The 19418-nt window shown below is 41.5% G+C and overlaps 1 protein-coding gene across 3 annotated transcripts in view; it reads left to right on the top strand.

Moving 5' to 3' along the window:
• Positions 1–19418, top strand: part of UBXN7 (UBX domain protein 7) — a 73372-nt gene that overhangs the window by 12206 nt on the left and 41748 nt on the right. For 2 of the 3 annotated variants that reach the window (XM_054247060.2, XM_054247061.2), the window contains exons 2-4: positions 11715–11862; positions 16910–16977; positions 17961–18024. In XM_054247060.2, the coding sequence (XP_054103035.1) occupies positions 11793–11862; positions 16910–16977; positions 17961–18024 (202 nt within the window). In that variant the 5' untranslated portion in view covers positions 11715–11792. The remainder of the gene's footprint in view (positions 1–11714; positions 11863–16909; positions 16978–17960; positions 18025–19418) is intronic. The other variant, XM_035278803.3, reaches the window with a different exon arrangement.

Genomic DNA, 19418 nt, shown 5'->3' on the forward strand with positions numbered 1-19418 from the left:
CGCTATCTCGGCTCACAGCAACCTCTGCCCCCTGGGTTCAAGCAGTTCTCCTGCCTCAGCCTCCCAAGAAGCTGGGATTATAGGCACTTGCCACCCCACCTGGTTGATTTTTGTATTTTTAGTAGAGACAGGGTTTCATCATCTTGGCCAGGCTGGTCTTGATCTCCTCTCCTGACCTCGTGATTCTACCCTCCTCTTCCTCCCAAAGTGCTGGGATTACAGGCGTGAGCCATATTATTATTACTGTTTTCAAAAATCTTTGTGACTGCTATACTTTGGTCTCTTGACGGTAGTAAAGAGATTATCACTATCCTTCTTTTGGCACTGAAAGTAGTGTTTAATATGCATTAGTGTATAAACTAAGAGATAGCAGCATGAAAATGGCCACTCATAAGTTGTGTGCCTTAGCTGGGTTAAGTAATGGCCTTTGGTGCCATTAATTAGCAAGTGTAAAACAGATGTGGAAAAGGACAGATAAAAGGATGTTTTAGAAGGGGGTTTAGGTGGTGAGAAACAAAATTAGAACTCTTGCTATGGAGTATAGATGTCTGGATTAGATTAAGCTACCCTGCTGCTACCTACAATATTGGGAGCCTCAAAATAAGCCCCTTCACCCACTGCCCCCTTTTTTTTTGAGATGGAGTCTTGCCCTGTCCCCAGGCTGCAGTGCAAAGGCACGATTTTGGCTCACTACAATCTCTGTCTCGTGGGGTCAAACAACTCTCCTGTCTCAGCCTCCCCAGTAGCTAGGATTACAGGCATGTATCACCATGCCCAGCTAATTTTTTTTGTACTTAGAGTAGAGACAGGGTTTTGCCATATTGGTCAGGCTGGTCTTGAACTCCTGGCCTCAGGTGATCCACTGGCCTTGGCCTCCCAAAGTGCTAGAATCACAGACGTGAGCCACTGAGCCTGGCCTCAGTAAGCCCGTTTTAAACAAGTTTGCAAATAATTTAACTCTGTAAACTTGTCAAACTTGTTTTATTACCCACTCTTTAAAAAAAAAGATATGTTCTTCTAACTGTAGTAAGAAAGAAGTCCAAATTCTTTACAGCTTATCCATCAGAAATTGTTAAGTACCACTGGGGTGTGCAGGTAAAATGTGTAACTTCACTCAGCTTGTTTATTACTGTTCCTTCCCTTATATCATGTAGTCCTCCTTCCTTTTCTCTTCCCTTCCAGTTAACCTTCTTCATATTCCTCCGTGTAGCTCAGTGGTAGTGTTATTGGCAATCACAGTAGGACTGTTCCATCCATTCCAGAAGTTTAACACTTGTATTAATGCTTTGACTGCTGACAAATTACCGCAGATTGTGTGGTTTAACACACATTGATTCTGTTATGGTGCTGGAGGCCAGAGACTGAAATGAAGGTCTGAGCGGTCTTTTGGGGGACATTTTTCAGTCCACCACATCACCCCTGGCTTCTCTCCACGAAATAGTGTCCCTGACTCCCCAGGCATGAAACACCAAAAATGGTCTCTCCTGTTACTGAATGCCTCTAATGCTTAGACAGTAAGAACCACTGGAACCTTGAATTATCTTTCACTTAGCTCCTGTTTCTAAAGTGATTCGCTAAGTGATACACTAAGAATGACTGATTATACAGGGACAGATGGCTTAGCTTGGCTTTATTTAAGAAAGTGAGTGGTGTACTTTGCTTCATGGACTTCTTTCTAGCACTACCTTTGTTCAGACTTACCAACATTTAGCATGTACTTCCTTTTTTTAAAATCTGCACGTGTAGAGGCACTTTTTTTTTTTTTAGTTGGAGTCGCGCTCTGTCACCAGGCTGGAGTGTAATGGCGTGATCTGGCTTGCTGCAACCTCCGCCTCCCAGGTTCAAGCCATTCTCTTGCCTTCAGCCTCAGCTTCCTGAGTAGCTGGTACTACAGGCGCGCACCACCATGCCCAGCTAATTTTTGTATATTTAGAAGACATGGGGTTTCACCATGTTGGCCAGGATGGTCTTGATCTCTTGACCTCATGATCTGCTTGCCTAGGCCTCCCAAAGTGCTGGGATTACAGGCGTGAGCCACCACACCTGGCCCACCTTTTTTGGAAAGCTCGTGCAGGTCACTATCCTGACAGACTCCAAATACGGAAGTCATCCTGTCAGATTATTTATTTATTTGTTTAGAGATAGAGTCTTGCTCTGTAGCCCAGGCTGAAGTGCAGTGGTGTGATCTTGGCTCACTGCAGCCTATACCTCCTGGGTTCAAGTGACTCTTCCACCTCGGCCTTCCCAGTAGCTGGGACTACAGATGCCCACCACCACTCCTGGCTAATTTGGGTTATTTTTAGTAGAGAGAGGGTTTTGCCATATTGGCCAGGCTGGTCTCCAACTCCTGGCCTCAAGTGATCTGTGCACTTCGGCCTCCAAAAGTGCTGGGACTACAGGCATGAGCCACCACACCCAACCTCAGATTGTTACCAGTGGTATGGGAGCACCATCTCAGGAATATGCTCCCTAAAGATTCGGTTCTCGCATTAAATGATTGTAGATAGGGTGGCAAAATAGTCTTTCCCCATCATCCTCTAACTCTGGACCCTGAGTGTTGACATCATCTGCCCCCAGATATTATAGGTGTTATTTCCTTTACTATAGTTTTATTTTGTGTGTGTTATAAAGTCGTTCTCTGTAGAATACTTTTAATCATTCTCTTTTAACATTAAGTTCTGTAGACCTGTGGGTCTTAGACATTTTGGAATGCTTACTACTACTTAGTTTTCCACTGCCTTTGTCAGCTCACTGTTTCTCAGTCACACTGGAGCCCTGGTATGGACGTCTTTGAAACAGATCCCTTTCATGTATCATTTTGTTCTCTATGCATACCATTCACTTTTTTCTAGGGTAATAGTTTTTTCGGTGTCTTCATTGTACTGCTTTTTAAAAAAATGAGTGTTTAACTTGAGTGAGACACATGTTCATAGCATCAGATTAGTGAGAAAAAGAAAAGTGAGATGTCTTTCTCTGCCTGTTCACTGTCAAAAACATTTCCCCATAAGCTATGCATATTCACACTTTATACTTCCATGTCATTTGTGTACATATAGAGTACTATAAACTTAGGACAGTCTTTTTTCCCTTCCTTCCTCCTTTCTTCCCTCCCCTGCTCCTTCCCTCTCTCTGCTCACAGCAACTTCTGCCTCCTGGGTTCCAGCAATTCTCCCCCCCCCCCCAGCCTCCTGAGTAGTTGGGATTATAGGCTCCCACCATCAAACCCAGCTAATTTTGTATTTTTAGTAGAGACTGGGTTTCACATGTTGTTCAGGCTGGTATTGAACTCCTGACCTCAGGTGATCCACCTGCCTCCGCCTCCCAAAGTGGTGGGATTACAAATGTACCTGGCCAGTCTTTATTAATAGATAACTGATAATTAAAAGGTGTCCCAAGTTCTTTAATGTGATTTTTTTTTTTTTTTAAAGACAGGATTTTGCTGTGTCACCCAGGTTGCAGTGCTATGATTACAGCTTACAGCAGCTTCAAACTCTTGGACTTAATCAGTCTTCTCACCTCTGCCTCCTGAGTAGCTGGGACGACAGGAACATGCCACCACACCTGGCTAATCTTTTTATTTTTTGTAGAAATGGGATTTTTATACCATGTTACCCAGGCTATTCTCAAGCTTGTGAGCTCAAGCAGTCTGTCTACCTTGGTCCTCCAAAGTGTTGGGATTACAGGTGTGAGCCACCATGCCCAGCAAATTCTCATAATTCACAGAAGCACTTCATGAAGTTGATAAATCCCCATTTTATAACTGAGGAAACTGATGCCTAGAGAAAGTAGTAACTTACTCAGAGTCATACTAGTGAATGACAGAAGTAGGATTCAAACCAAGGTTTATCTGAGTCGTTTCTAGGCTCTTATTACATAATGTCTGTTCTGTACTCCTTAACATGAATACGGACGGGAATATGAATAATGTTTTCTCTTTGTTACTGGGCATAAGACAGGGCAGAGGCAAAATTTTAATACATTTATTTTAACTTCTTGCTGTGTCTGTATCTCCAGGTGTTCAACGTTTTTTCATGCCCTAAGTTGCCCTCATATGGTACTACAGGCTTCTTTCTTTCTTCTTTTTTTTTTTTTTTTGAGATGGAGTGTTGCTCTGCTGCCTAGGCTGCAGTGCAGTGGTGCAGTCTTGGCTCACTGCATCCTCCACCTCCCAGGTTCAAGCAATTCTTCTGCCTCAGCCTCCCGAGCAGCTGGGACTACAGGTGCCTGCCACTATGCCCAGCTAATTTATCTTTATTATTATTATTTTTTTAAGTAGAGATGGGGTTTCATCACATTGGCCAGGCTGGTCTCGAACTCCTGACCTTGTGATCCACCCACCTCGGGATTACAAATGTGAGGTACCCTGCCCAGCCCAGGCCTTTCTTACCTCTCCCCAAAAAGGCACTTGTGACACTAGAGCTACATATGCCCCCTTTTCTTCTAAATCAACGCCCTTTCTCTCTATATATCAACTCTAAATTTATTGTTACTGGCTTTAAAGAGAAGGCAATATGATTGAATTAATTTATATTGTGAAATGATTGATACATCCTTAACTCCAGTAAGTGTTCATATTTTTAACTAGAATGTTTGTTTACCCAAATTAATCTCTGAATTGGAAGTATTTTAGGCAGCATAACGTGGAAAAAAAAATAGGCCTCTTTTCTTAGGAAAAGACGTTTGGGGTAGGCAGAGTAAATGGTTGACAGGCCTGCTTGCTTGAGGATTGATTGACTTCACAGGTTCTGGTTCTCATCAGAACCCACAGATTCTCTAAATGGTTCCCCTGGAAGTGGCATTGGAGTTCTGGTAGATGAAAGGTGATAGAAAGGATGGCAAAAATGTTTGTATGCAATGGCATTTTTAAGTTGAATTTCCTTTTTTTTTTTTTTTTTTTTTTTGAGACAGTTTTGCTTTGTTGCTTAGGCTGGATTGCAGTGGCGAGATCTCGGCTCACTGCAGCCTCTACTTTCTGGGTTCAAGGTAGTTTCCTGCCTCAGCCTCCTGAGTAGCAACTGGGACTATAGACGCCTGCCACCACGCCCAGCTAATTTTTGTATTTTGAGTAGAGACGGGGTGTGGGGGGGCATCTCACCATATTGGCCAGACTGGTCTCGAACTCCTGACCTTGTGATCTGCCCACCTCAGCGTCCCAAAGTGCTGGGATTACAGGCTTGAGCCACCACGCCTAGCATAAGTTGAATTTTCTATGAGCAGATAAATTTGTGAGTGAAATAGCCAGCCTTCGTAGCTGTTACGGCAGCAGTGAGTTTCACTTCACCATAAGTGTGTTCTCCTTTCTTGTGGTACTTTAGTGTAGTATGAGCACTTATACAAGAGCCAAAATAAAACAAACTTGATCACTTAATTCTCTAAAAAGAAAGGTTGGTCCATACCTTGAGAGCCTAGGGTTCATTGGGACGCACGTTAACAGATGGTGCCTATCTGCTAGAACAGGCAGCCATAAGTACTCTTGCTGTAAGAAACCTTTAATTTTCAGCTGCTGTCTGAATTAAAACAGTAGAGTACGGTAGTCACTTGAACTTTCATAGACTAGCATTTAAGAAGTATGATGATAGAACACAGTATAACTGGAGACAGTGTTACTAGGGAAACACTGAAGCAAAGCCTCAGGTTTTGTAAGAATATGAAAGTATATGTGTCTTGAAATTATTAATTAAATTTGTGCTGTTTTGCCCCAGGAATTTGTATTTACTTAACATAAGGTTGGCTATTGGGATATTTGAACTTACCCTTTCCTTCAAAAAGTTGCATTTGTGTTTTCATTTTGAGATTTCGTTTTTTTAAAAGGTGTGTTTTCTGATGGTTAGAATGTTAAATCTGTGTTTACTACAACTTAAGAACTTTTGGTTTAGCTCTACCGAGAACTTAGGAAGGAGTAACTGGGATGAAGAAAGTGAGATCTGCAATAGTTGAGTGAGGTGTTTTTTTTTTTTTTTTTTTTTTGAGATGGAGTTTTGCTCTTGTTGGCCAGGCTGGAGTGCAATGATGTGATCGGCTCACCACAACCTCCGCCTCCCATGTTCAAGTGATTCTCCTACCTCAGCCTGCCGAGTAGCTGGGATTACATGCATGTGCCACCATGCCAGGCTAATTTTTTGTATTTTTAGTGTAGACGGGGTTTCACAGTGTTGGTCAGGCAGGTCTCAAAACTCCTGACCTCAGGTGATCTGCCCGCCTTGGCCTCCCAAAGTGCTGGGATTACAGGCATGAGCCACCCCACCCAGCTGAGTCAGTGTTTCAGGTTTGAGAGACAGAAGAGCTAGCAGAGACAAGGGTAGAGATTATGAGTTGATGGAAAAGTATATATTTGTTCCTGCTTCAGAGTGAGGAGGGAGGGGAAATGTTCAGACCATAACAGAAAGGTGGGCATTTGATCTGTTGTCCCAACCACTATCCAAATCATGTAAAGATAGGGCTTTATATAGTCCTACCAAGGAACTGCCTGGCTGAAGGGAATGGTATAGAAGTGAGATGAGAGTAGAGGGATATAAAATGGGAGAGGTAAGGAACAAATCTTGTATGCAGCTTAAGAGGGATTAAAATTTTTCCAATCAGCAACACTGGACTTGAAATAGGGAGACAGACAATCAAACTTACATTATTTTGCAGTGTTGAAGGCATATCCGGCTCTCCATATCCGTGGGTTCCATATTGGTGACTTTAGCCTATGTATTGAAAATATTCAGGGAAAAGGCTGGGTTCAGTGGTGCATGCCTGTAATCCCAGCACTTTGGGAGGTGGGCAGATTACCTGAGGTTAGGAGTCAAGACCAGCCTGGCCAACATGGCAAAACCCCTTTCTACTAAAAATACAAATATTAGCCAGGTATGGTGGTGGATGCCTGTTATCTGAGCTACTTGGAAGGCTGAGGCAGAAGGATCACTTAAACCAGGAGACGGAGGTTTGCAGTGAGTGGAGATTGCACCATTGCACTCCAGCTTGGGCAACAGAGATTCTGTCTTTAAAAAAAAAAAAAAGGAAACAAAATATTCAGGGAAAAAGAAAACATTGTTGCATCTCTACTGAACAGTAGAGACTTTTCTGTTTGTCATTCTCTATAGTATACAATGTAACAACTGTTTACATTGTATTAGGTACAATGGAATAGCACTATTGTTACACATTGTATTAGGCACAAAACATAGGTATATGTATTAGGTACAATAAATGTATAATGTAACAACTGTTTACAGTGTATCAGGTACAGTGTAACAGCGTTTACGTTGTATTAGGTGCTATAAGTAATCTAGAGATGATTTAAAGTGTAGATTGTTTGCAAATACTGTACCATTTTATATGAAGAACTTGAGCATTCTCAAATTTTGGTATACTTGGGCATTCATAGAAGCAATTCCCCATGGACACCGGAGGGATGACTATGTATCAAAAGGGGCGAAGAGGAGTGAGATCCAGTAATTCACGTAAGATATGTTGAGGGCTTGAACTAAGACCGTAGCAGTAGACGTAGAAAAGGGTGGATAGAAGTGGTATTAGCTAGAAGGAACTATAGGTCTTTTTGGTTAACTGAGGGAATTTTCACTTGGAGGAGAAAGAAAAGTCTAAGAATGTTTCTTAAATTTGAGTAATGTATGAAGCTCTTTTAAAGGAAAAACCTTCCTGGTCTTTTGTAACTTAAATCAGCGTATATACGCAGATCCCAACTGAAAGGCAATTGTTTTTCTCTAATTTCCAAAAAAAAAAAAGGGTATTTGTGGTAGGTTAGTGTAGAAATCAACAAAGTAACACTTCCAGTGATTTCTGCATGCGAGAACTAGATGAGGGAAGATGAAGAGCAGGAGGGCATTGTGAGCATGTAATTTTGTTTGACTGTAGTAAACTGTGTAGGATGAGGAAGAAGAAAGGCAAAGGCAGAGAAATAAGCTGAGGCTTTCCGGATCATAAAGACTTGAATTTATACTGTAGGCATCAGAAGAAAGCCATTAAGGGATTTTAAACTGGAAGATGATATATTGAGACTTACATTTGGAACGTGTCCTCCACAGCAAGGTGGGAAATGGAGTGAGATCAGTTAAGAGCTTATAGAAGTAATCGAGGTAAGTGTTAAGGACCTGCCTTGGAGGCAGTAGCAGTGCAGAAGAGAAAACAGATGAGAGACATTGAGTAGAGTTAGCACTTCCATTTCTTGCGGTGAGGCGGTGTGGATGATGACACGGATGACCCTGCTGCTGAGAAAAAAGTGCTGAATAAAGGGATGTCTTTTAAAAATGTTTTTAGGCCTGGCGTGATGACTCATGCCTGTAATCCCAGCACTTTGGGAGGCTGAGGCGGGTGGATCACCTGAGGTCAGGAGTTCAAGACCAGCCTGGCCAACATGGCAAAACCTCATTTCTACTAAAAACACATTAGCTGGGCATGGGGGCGGGCACCTGTAATCCCAGCTGCTTGGGAGGCTGAGACAAGAGAATCACTTGAACCTGGGAAGTGGAGGTTGCAGTGAGTCAAGATTGCACCATTGCACTCCAACCTGGGTGACAAGAGTGAAACTCTTTCTCAAAAAAAAAAAAAAAGTTATAATAATTCTTTAAAAATACATTGTTGGGTCAGGTGTGGTGACTTACACCTGTAATCCCAGCACTTTGGGAGGCCAAGGCAGGTGGATCACGAGGTCAAGAGATCCAGATGATTCTGGCCAAGATGGTGAAACCCAGTGTCTACTAAAAATACAAAAATTAGCTGGGTGTGGTGGTGCACACACGTAGTCCCAGCTACTTGGGAGGCTGAGGCAGGAGAATCGCTTGAACCCGGGAGGTGAAGGTTGCAGTGAGTTGTGATTGCACCACTGCACTCCAGTCTGGCAACAGAGCGAGACTTCATCTCATCTCCAATCAAAACAAAACAAAACAAAATTATTGGCTGGCAGCAGGCTAAAAATGAAGAAGGCAGATGTTAGCTACCTTTAAAGCGGGTCTGGTGGAATCTGTCCACACTGGATGGCTTTAAACTTCCCTTTTGGTAGACTCATGGGTCGCAGGAAACAATGCTTAGGGCCTTGCCAAGAAGGAAAGGGGACTGAAAGAAGGCCCCTCTCCTTCATGAAGCAGAGAGTAGGATGTTTCCACCTTGGCAGTGGGGAGGGGATGTATGGAGATGAAGATCTTCACAGAGAATTTATAACAAGGATTGTTAAAGTGGTTTCTGTTTGGTAGTGCCCGTGGGTGCCTTGCAAAGTCTGTCAGATCATCCTGTTAGGAGGAAATGTACCTGCAACCCCAGGATTCAAAATTCTACAGATTAAGATTCCAAGGCACATGAGATCACAGTTAAAAAAAAAAAATCACAAATCACACATAAACTGTGGCACAGTGAGTAAGATCCAGCAGGAACAAGAGACAGTGACCTATAGAGACTATAGAAAATTTATATTTTCCCTTAGTAATTCCAGTAAGTTTGGTTAATATGTTTGAAGAAATGAAAGATTGAAATAGGAGCATGAATTAAGGATCTCCAAAACATGATTAGGCAGATAAAGATGTCAACAAAAACAGAACTTCTAGTAATAAAAAATTAGCTGAAATCAAAAGCTCAGTGAGCAAGTAAAGAAACAGATTGGCACAGCTAAAGGGATAATGTGTGAACTGGAAGATAGCATTGAAGATATTATCTACAATGCACCAGAGAGAGCTAAAGAGACAATATGCATATGAAAGAAAGGTTGAGACATAAAAGTTGAAGTGAAGGGTTGTAGCATACCTCTAATTGGATTACAGAGGAAATAAGTGTGAATGGAGGAGTGAGGCAGTGGTCAAATAGAAATTACTGGGAGTTTTTCAGAACTGATAAAAGATAATCTTCAAGTGGCAGAAGTCCAATGAACCCCAAGGAAGATAAATAAAATCATCCCTGACAAATCAGTGAAATTGCAGAAGGCTAAAGACAGGGCCTTAAAAGCAACTGGAGAGCAACAACAGATTGCTATAAAAACATGTTTCTTTAGTCTGGCAGCTGATTTCCCAGCAGCAACAACAGAAGCCAGAGGACATTGGAATGCTGTCTTCTATATTCTGAGAGAAAATAGCTGTCAGCTTTGAAATGGCATACCCAATAAAACTGTCAGGAATGACAGCAAAATACAGACATTTTCAAACAGAAATTGAAGAGCATTTACCACCAACAGAAGGAGATTCTAAGGGACGCAATTCAGATAGAAGAAAAATCATCCCAAATGGAAAGCTTGAGGTTCCTTTTAGTGGCCATAAAATGTTCAATTTACATTCTATTATTAGACATTTATGTTGTTTCCAACTTTTCAATATAAACTGAAACTATGCTGGACATGTGTATGAACATGTTTATGCATATAGTATTTTATGTAGATTTTATTTTCTTTTGACTAGAAGCCCAAATTACTGAGTCAGAAAAGGAATGAGTATTTTTGTTTCTGGAATACATGTCGTAAAATTGTTTTAAAGGGCCTTACCAATTTACATTTCATTTAGCAGACTGTTAGCTTTACTTTATTTACAAATGAGTAAGTTTGGGATAAGGACATTTTAAATGATGAAGATTGACATTTCTTACCAGATTTTGACTTAGTTATGTCTTAGACAAAAATGATCCATCTTTCTTTGCCATTGGTACTAAATATGCCTTTTTTTTTTGGAGATGAAGTCTTGCTCTGTCGCCCAGGCTGGAGTGCAGTGGTGCGACCTCTCACGGCAGCCTCTGCCTCCCCTCCCGGGTTCAAGCAGTTTTCCTGCCTCAGCCTCCCAAGTAGCTGAAATTACAGGTGTGCACCAGCACATCCAGCTAATTTTTGTATTTTTAGTAGAGATTGGATTTTACCATGTTGATCAGGCTGGTCTCAAATGCCTGACCTCGTGATCTGCCCGCATCGGCCGCTCAGAGTGCTGGGACTACAGGCGGGAGCCACCAAGCCCAGCCTGATGCTTGCTTTTTAACAGGAACAGAAGTGCTAACTGGAATGTATTCTTTCTAACAAAGCCTTTCTAACTTTCTAGAATGTAGTCTTTCATTTTTCTTTATCTTTTTCCAGCTTATTCCCAAATATATACTTGGGCCATTTAAATAAATGGCAAAGAAAAAGAAAAAAATGCTTTATTTAGTTATTGTTGGTTTTCTTTCTTTTCTTTTCTTCTTTTCTTTTCTTTTCTTGAGATGGAGTTTTGCTCTTGTTGCCCAGGCTGGAGTGCAATGGTACAATCTCGGATCACTGTAACCTCTGCTTCCCGGGTCCTCCGAGTTTCAAGCAGTTTTCCTGCCGCAGCCTCCTGAGTAGCTGGGAGTTCAGGCATGTGCCACCACGCCCAGCTAATTTTGTGTTTTTAATAGAGACAGAGTTTCTCCATGTTGGTCAGGCTGGTCACCTGACCTCAGGTGATCTGCCTGCCTTGGCCTCCCAAAGTGCTGGCATTGCAGGCGTGAGCCACTGCGCCCGGCCTAGTTTTTGTTTTATTGTGAAGGATGATTTCTCTTTAATGCTGCTACATTCTTTCCTAACTTTGTGTATTTTACATCAAGAATATGTACATTTTTTGTAGCTCTGTGTATTTCACAATGCAAAAGTAACAAATAAGTTTAAGAAAAGAAAGTCATTCATTTCAAAAGGGAAAAATACTATTAATTTACTTGGGAATTTTAATATGAGCTGAATTTAAGGGTTGTCTTTTTTTTTTTTTTTTAACATTTTTCCTGTCTTTTTACTATTTCAGGTGCAAGTGAAAGTGTAGGAAAACATATGCTTGAAGCGTGCAACAATAATCTGGAAATGGCAGTCACTATGTTTTTGGATGGTGGAGGAATCGCTGAAGAGCCCAGTACCAGTTCAGCAAGTGTCTCTACTGTCAGACCACACACAGAGTATGAATTTATTATGTGTTGTCAGGAGCTGTCTGTTGCCTAAATTAATAGGCATTTTGAAATAAATGAAAGGCTGAAAGTATCAAGTGGAAATTTCTGTAGTTACATACTTTAAATTCTTCAGAGTACTGTCTTGCCTTATTTAATCCTCAAAGGAAGCATATAGGCTCTGTGAAGTAAGGGAGGTGGGGTTGGTGGGAGTGTGTGGTGCTGCTCTGCTAGGATTGGCCTGTGGCAGCAGCAAACAAACACACGTTTTAGGGTGTCATTATCAACATTTTACCAATAAGGAAGCAGAGGCATAGCCATTTCCCTAAGCTACACAGCAATTAAAGCAGTAAAGCCCAATAAGGCTCAGATTTCCCAATTTTAGATTTTTGTACATTGCCACAGAAATGTTTTGAGTTGCCATGTAAAATGCTTGAAGATAATTCTAGTCCTTTATTCCTTAGTTAAATGTAGTTAATCAGTACTACGTTTGCTGAAGTAGAAGCATATTCAGCATATTTGAAAATGTAATATATAGAAAATAGTAATACGCAGTGAAGAGACTTGGTGTCTTTGCAATTAATAATTTATACCCATGAGAGTTTGAAGTAAATAACTGTTGGGCAAAACTCCAGCAGTCTTTGGAAAACATGAGATATGCACCTTGTTCAAGGGAAAGCCATTAATTTTTGAAACAAAAAATTTTAAAGGTCCTCAAGACTTCAATGCTCATAGCTTTTTATAAGTCTCATTGTTTACAACATGAGATATTAAACAAGAGGAATCCTTTTAAATAGGAATAGGCAAAAGACCAGGATTTTAGTTCTACTAAATTAAAAATAAATTTTAAAAGCCAGATCACATGCAGACATAATTATTTCTTTCATTAATCTAGTTCCAGATACCAGAATAATTGTTTTCTCATGAAGTATGAATTTTAGAGATCATTATTAATTACCTTATAAAGTTTTTTCTGGCCAGGTGAGGTGGCTCATGCATGTAATCCCAGCACTTTGGGAGGCCAAGACGGGCAGATCACCTGAGGTTAGGAGTTCAAGACTAGCCTGGCCAACGTGACGAAACCTTGTCTCTTCTAAAAATACAAAAATTAGCTGGGTGTGTTGGCGCCAACCTATAATCCCAGCTACTCAGGAGGCTGAGGCATAAGAATTGCTTGAGCCCAGGAGGCAGAGGTTGTAGTGACTAGAGGTCACGCCACTGCACTCCAGCTTGGGTGACACAGTAAGAAAGACTCTGTCTCAAAAAATAAATAAATAAAAATAATATCGTGGCCAGGCGCGGTGGCTCACGCCTGTAATCCCAGCACTTTGGGAGGCCGAGGCGGGTGGATCACGAGGTCGAGATCGAGACCATCCTGGTCAACAAGGTGAAACCCCGTCTCTACTAAAAATACAAAAATTAGCTGGGCATGGTGGTGCGAGTCTGTAGTCCCAGCTACTTAGGAGGCTGAGGCAGGAGAATTGCTTGAACCCAGGAGGCGGAGGTCGCGGTGAGCCGAGATCGTGCCATGGCACTCCAGTCTGGGTAACAACAGCGAAACTCCGTCTCAAAAAAAAAAAAAAAAAATAATAATAATAATAATAATAATATCGTATAGTTTTCTTCTGTTAATGTTGGCCATGTATTTCACTCCCAGTATAGCTCAAACTTTTAACAGATATCAGTATGAATCTAATTTTTTTTTTTTTTTTAAAGTCTGGGCACAGTGGCTCATGCCTGTAATTCTTATACTTTGGGGAGGCCAAGGCAGGAGAATGTGTTGAGCCCAGGTGTTTGAGACCAGCTTGGGCAGTATAGCAAAACCCCATTGTCTACAAAAAACATACAAAACTCAGTGTGGTGTGGTGGTTTGGGGCTGTAGTCCCAACTACTTGGGAGGCTGAAGTGGGAGTATCACCTGAGCCTGGGAGGTGGAGGTTGCAGTGAACCATGATTGTGCCACTGCACTCTAGCCTGGGTGACAGAGTGAGGCCTCCTGTCTCTCATAAAAAAAAAAAAAAAAAAAAAAAAAAAAAAACACCTAATACAGAAACTTGAATAGCAAATATTCATGGTTGATTTGGGAGAGCATATCTGGCCTCATTGTATAACACATGCTTTCTCAATTGTGCTTAACAATAGTTTTGTTTTGTTTTGTTTTTGAGACAGTCTCACTCTGTCACCAGGCTGGAGTGCAGTGGCGTGATCTGGGCTCACTGCAACCTCCACCTCCCAGGTTCAAGCAGTTCTCCTGCCTCAGCCTCCCGGGTAGCTAGGACTCCAGGTGCACGCCACCATGCCCAGCTAATTTTTTTGTATTTTTAGTAGAGACAGGGTTTCACCATGTGTTGGCCAGGATGGTCTCATTCTCTTGACCTCATGATCCACCTGCCTCAGCCTCCCAAAGTACTGGGATTACAGGCTTGAGCCACCGCCCCCGGCCAACAGTAGTTTTGATGAATGAATACCCTTTCCTACTGAATTATCCTGTAAGTTGGCTTAGACAGTTTGTATTGCTAATTGATTAGCATTTGATAATGGCTTCTAATTCCTAAAGTATAATTTTCTTTATTTACTTTACTTTTCTCTGCTCCATCCTTCCATTCTTGGTAGCTGACAATCTTGGTACAGATACCTTCACATAATGTGGTAATCAGGTCCTTTCATGTAAGAACAACTGTACTAATCCACCCCTCTAATTGATATATTTCATCGGATTAAAGTTTGTTTATAGAACAACTGAATTGTCTGAGATGAGACAATTATATATAATAACAATAACAAAAAAATGACGTATAACAATAATGGAAAGTTTTGTTTGGGTAAAAATGTCTTTTAAAAAGTTCTTAGTTTTCTTTCTTTTTTTTTTTTAATTGAGACGGGGTTTCACCATGTTGGTCAGGATGGTCTCGATCTCTTGACCTTGTGATTCGCCTCAGCCTCCCAAAGTGCTGGGATTACAGGTGTGAGCCACCGAACCCAGCCTAAATTCTAAGTTTTCTTAAGATAATTAATAGGCCTTTTTCTTTTTCTTTCTTTTTTTTTGGAGACAGAGTCTTGCTTTGTCCCCCAGGCTTGGCTCACTGCAACCTCCGCCTCCCATGTTCAAGCAATTCTCCTGTCAGCCTCCCAAGTAGCTGAGATTACAGGCGTCCACCACCATGCCTGCTTATTTTTTGTATTTTTAGTAAAGATGGGGTTTCACCACGTTGACCAGGCTGGTCTCGAACTCCTGACCTTGTGATCTGCCCACTTGACCTTTCAAAGTGCTGGGATTACAGGCGTGAGCCTCTGCGCCTGGACTCTCTCTCTCTTTTTTTAAACACAGTCTTGCTCTCTCACTCAGCCTGGAGTATAGGGGTGTGATCTCTGCTAACTGCTCTTGGTTCACTGCAACTTCTGCCTCCCAGGTTCAAGCAACCTCAGCCCCTCAAGTAGCTGGAACTATAGGTGCATGCCACCATGCCTGGCTAATTTTTGTATTTTTTATAAAGATGGGGTTTTGCCATGTTCCCTAGGCTGGACTTGAACTCCTGAGCTCAAGCAATCCAACTGCCTTGGCCTCTCAAAATGCTAGGATTGCAGGTTGCCTGTCCAGCCTATTTCCTTTTGATGAAAGGATTGACAGAGCTTCCTCTTATAGATGTATTGTCTCTTTCTTCAGATTATTGATATTTTACGTGTGAGTAGTAGGAAAGAGTGCTTTTCATAATTTTGAATTGCCATTTTATTCTTTAGTCACTTGGTTTATTGGAGGTTTCTTTTGTCTAATTGGTGGTTCTTTGATTACAGAATGTTAGTATTGTTGACCAATGAGTATTCCTACTTCATTTCATAAAGGATGTTTTGGAGTTCCAACTCTTAAATATCAAAAACAAGGTCTTAAGCTTAGTTACTACTGTTCAGAACACCTGAATGAAAATCATTAGGCCTAACATAAATTTATATGGAACTTACATGCTTATATAATAATATTTATTACAAGTGAGAAGATATGAATTAGGAAGTTACTATATGCTGTGAAAATTAATCAGCAAAGTTTAATACTTGCGTTACAGCTATAAAATAAACTAATATGGCCAGGCATGGTGGCTCATGCCTGTAATCCAAGGGCTTTGGAGGCCAAGGTGGGCGGATCACCTGAGGTCAGGAGTTCAAGACCAACCTGACCAACATGGTGAAACCCCGTCTTTATTTTAAAAAAATAAATGAAAAAACTAATTTCTCTCTCTCTCTCTCTCTCTCTCTCTCTCTCTTCTCCTCCTCCTCCTCCTCCTCCTCCTCCTCCTCTCCCAAAGTGCTGGGATTATAGGCATAACCCACTATGCCCAGCCTAAAATAAACTAATCTTTAAAGGCACACACCATTTTTATAGTATATCTAAATGAGTTTTTTCTTACTGGAAGAGATGGATTGTTGATAAACCCTGTGAATGTAAACTTTGAAGATAATAGGCTTTTAAAAGATGAGTAATTACTTTTTTTGTATTGTATGTTAGGATCTTTTTAGTAAATAATTCAAGATCATGCCTGTTAGCCTTTCTAATTAGCATGAAATGTCTGACTAAACCGTTTGAGCCATATGTGCCAGGCACTCTTCGACTTGAGCTACACTCATTGATCAGCCAGATGCAGTAGCTCACACCTGTAATCCTAGCACTTTGGGAGGCTGAGGTGGGTGGATTGCCTGAGCTCAAGAGTTTGAGACCAGCCAGGCCAACATGGCGTGACCCTGTCTCTACTAAAAATGTGCAAAAAAAATTATCCAGGTGTGATGGTGCATACAAGTAGTCCCAGCTACTAGGGAGGCTGAGGCTTGAGATTCGCTTTAACTCGGGAGGTGGAGGTTGCAGTGAGCCAAGATCGTGCCAGTCCACTCCAGCCTGGGTGACAGAGTGAGATGGTGTCCCCCTCCCCTCCCAAAAAAACAACAAAAAACCTATTTATCATCATTATGCTTCTAAAAGTCACTAATTTGAATGCATTCACAGTAATTGCAGAAATCAAACAGATAGCAGAAAACAGTTTTCATTTTTTATTTTTCCTTTTTTTTTTAATAGAGAAGAAGTTCGTGCCCCAATTCCTCAAAAGCAAGAAATACTGGTGGAACCAGAACCATTATTTGGTGGTAAGTTCACTTTTTTCCCTTAGTTTTGTTTGATTTTATTCTTTATGATTTTAATGAAACCATCAAAAGATGTGAGGGCTTGCTCGGAGACTGTTACAAGGCTAGTCTCAATTCTTACCTTGTTTTTTATAGTCCTGTCTAGAAAGTTGCACAGTTGACTCACAAAGAGTGAAGCAGATGTTAAAAATTGGTATTTGTTGTAAAAGGCGTAAAGGAGGAACATTAGCAAAAAGAATTGCTGCCTTGTAATAGGAATGAATAATGATAAAAGATTCTGGTTTTTATTTTCTGGATACCTGCTTGACTGCCATATCCTTACTCTCTAGCTGTGCCTTACTTTCACTCTTAATTTCTAGACGTGCTATTCCTATTTTGAATAAAGGACACAGTAACCCCTAATTGATGTAAAAAATTATGATATTAGTCTAGATAGAGACTGGTGATAGAGAATGGGACATTTAATCAGATTGATTTATAGTTAAATAAGTACTTATTTCCATTTTGTGAGCCAAAGAGTTTAGGTGTTAATAATGGGTTTATATAGAAGAAATAGATGGAATTATAATCTGGTTGGGCAGACCAAGACAGATAACTGTATATAGTATGTATTGAGAACAGTTCTGCAGAGAAATACTTTGCATTGAGGTGGCTCACACCTGTAATCCCAGCACTTTAGGAGACTGAGGTGGGCAAATCACTTGAGGCCAGGAGTTCGAGACCAGCCTGACCAACATGTCAAAATCCCGTCTCTACTAAAAATACAAAAATGTGCTAGGCATCAAAGCACATGCCTGTAATCCCAGCTGCTTGGGAGGCTGAGGCACTAGAATTGCTTAAACTGGGAGGCTGAGGTTGCAGTGAGCCGAGATCATGCCACTGTACTCCAGGCTGGAAGGCAGAGTAAGACTCTGTCTCAAAATAAAGAAATAAAGTCGAGTACAAGAGACATATGTAAATTTTTTAACCTCCAACTTTTATTTTAGGTGCAGGTTTGTTACATGGGTAAATTGCACGTTCCATGGGTTTGGTGTACAGATTATCACTCAGGTAATGAGCATAGTACCTGATAGGTCGTCCTTCCCTTCCCTTCCCCTTCCTTCCTTCCTTCCTTCCTTCCTTCCTTCCTTCCTTCCTTCCTTCCTTCCTTCCTTCCTTCCCTCCGTCCCTCCCTCCTTCCCTCTCTCTCTTCCTCCCCTTCCCCTCCTCTCTCTCTCTCTCCTTCCCTCCTTTCCCCTCCCTTCTCCCCTCCCTGTCTCCTTCCTCTTCTCTTCTCTTCCTCTCTTCTCACTATGTTGCCCAGGCTGGTCCCAGACTCTTGGGCTCAAGCGATCCTCTGGCCTCAGCCTCCCAAAGTGCTGCGGTTATAGGAGTGAGCCACCATGCCTGGCCTATAGGTTTTTCTTTTCCAATCATGACCTCCTCTTGCCTTCCACCCTCAAGTAGGCCCTGGTGTCTGTTCCCTTCTTTGTGTCCATGTGTACTCAGTGTCTTGCTCTCTCTTAACAAGAGCATGTGGTGTTTGGTTTTCTGTTCCTGCATTAATTCACGTAGATAATATATGTGTAGCTTCATCGGTAAACGAAGATGGAGGAGGAGATACAGTTTGTAGCAAAAGGATGAGTAAAATTATATGTATGCCTTTTGATTTGATAAAGCACCTTAGCTGAGAGTTTTTATAAGATAAACGTTTGTAACTCAGCTGCTTTGGTGTATATTATAGCACAGAACAAAAGAATATACTGTTGAGATTCAGAAGTAAAAGGCAAGAGGAAAGCCGTAAGGTCTGAATTCTGCAGTGTGACAATGTGCTTTCCAGACCGTCACTTCAGATGGTCGTTAAGATGTTAATATATCAGGTGTAATAAAGCGTTCTTCTTAATTTTTAAGAACATAATTGGAAAATTTTGCTCCAATAGTTTTGGAGCAAAAGAGTCATACCCTTGGAAGCTTTACCTTCCCTTATTCCAAGGAATAATGCAGGGTCTTTGAGCAGGGTCTTGACTATAGAAAGTTAAGTCTGTGCCATCTTGCTTTTGGACAGAGGCAAAATAATTCCATTTGAGAGCCCCACTTTACTTTCTCTCTCTCTCTCTCTCTCTCTCTCTCTCTCTCTCTCTCTCTCTCTTTTGTTTTACAGAGATGGGGTCTCTCTTGCCCAGGCTGGAGTGCAATGATAGAATCCTAGCTCACTGTAGCCTCAAACTCCTGGGCTCAAGGATTCCTCCCACCTCAGCCTTCTATAGGTGCATGCCAACATGCCTGGCTAATTTGCTTTGTTGTTGTTTTTTGTTTTTTTGTTTTTGAGAAGAGCAAGTCTCACTCTGTCCCTCATGCTGGAGTGCAGTGGCACAATCTTGGCTCACTGCATCCTCCGCCTCCCAGGTTCAAGTGATTCTCTGGCCTCAGACTCCCAAAGTGCTGGGATCACAGGCATGAGCCAC

This window comes from Callithrix jacchus, chromosome 17 (assembly GCF_049354715.1).
Source record: "Callithrix jacchus isolate 240 chromosome 17, calJac240_pri, whole genome shotgun sequence".
Lineage (NCBI taxonomy): Eukaryota > Metazoa > Chordata > Mammalia > Primates > Cebidae > Callithrix > Callithrix jacchus.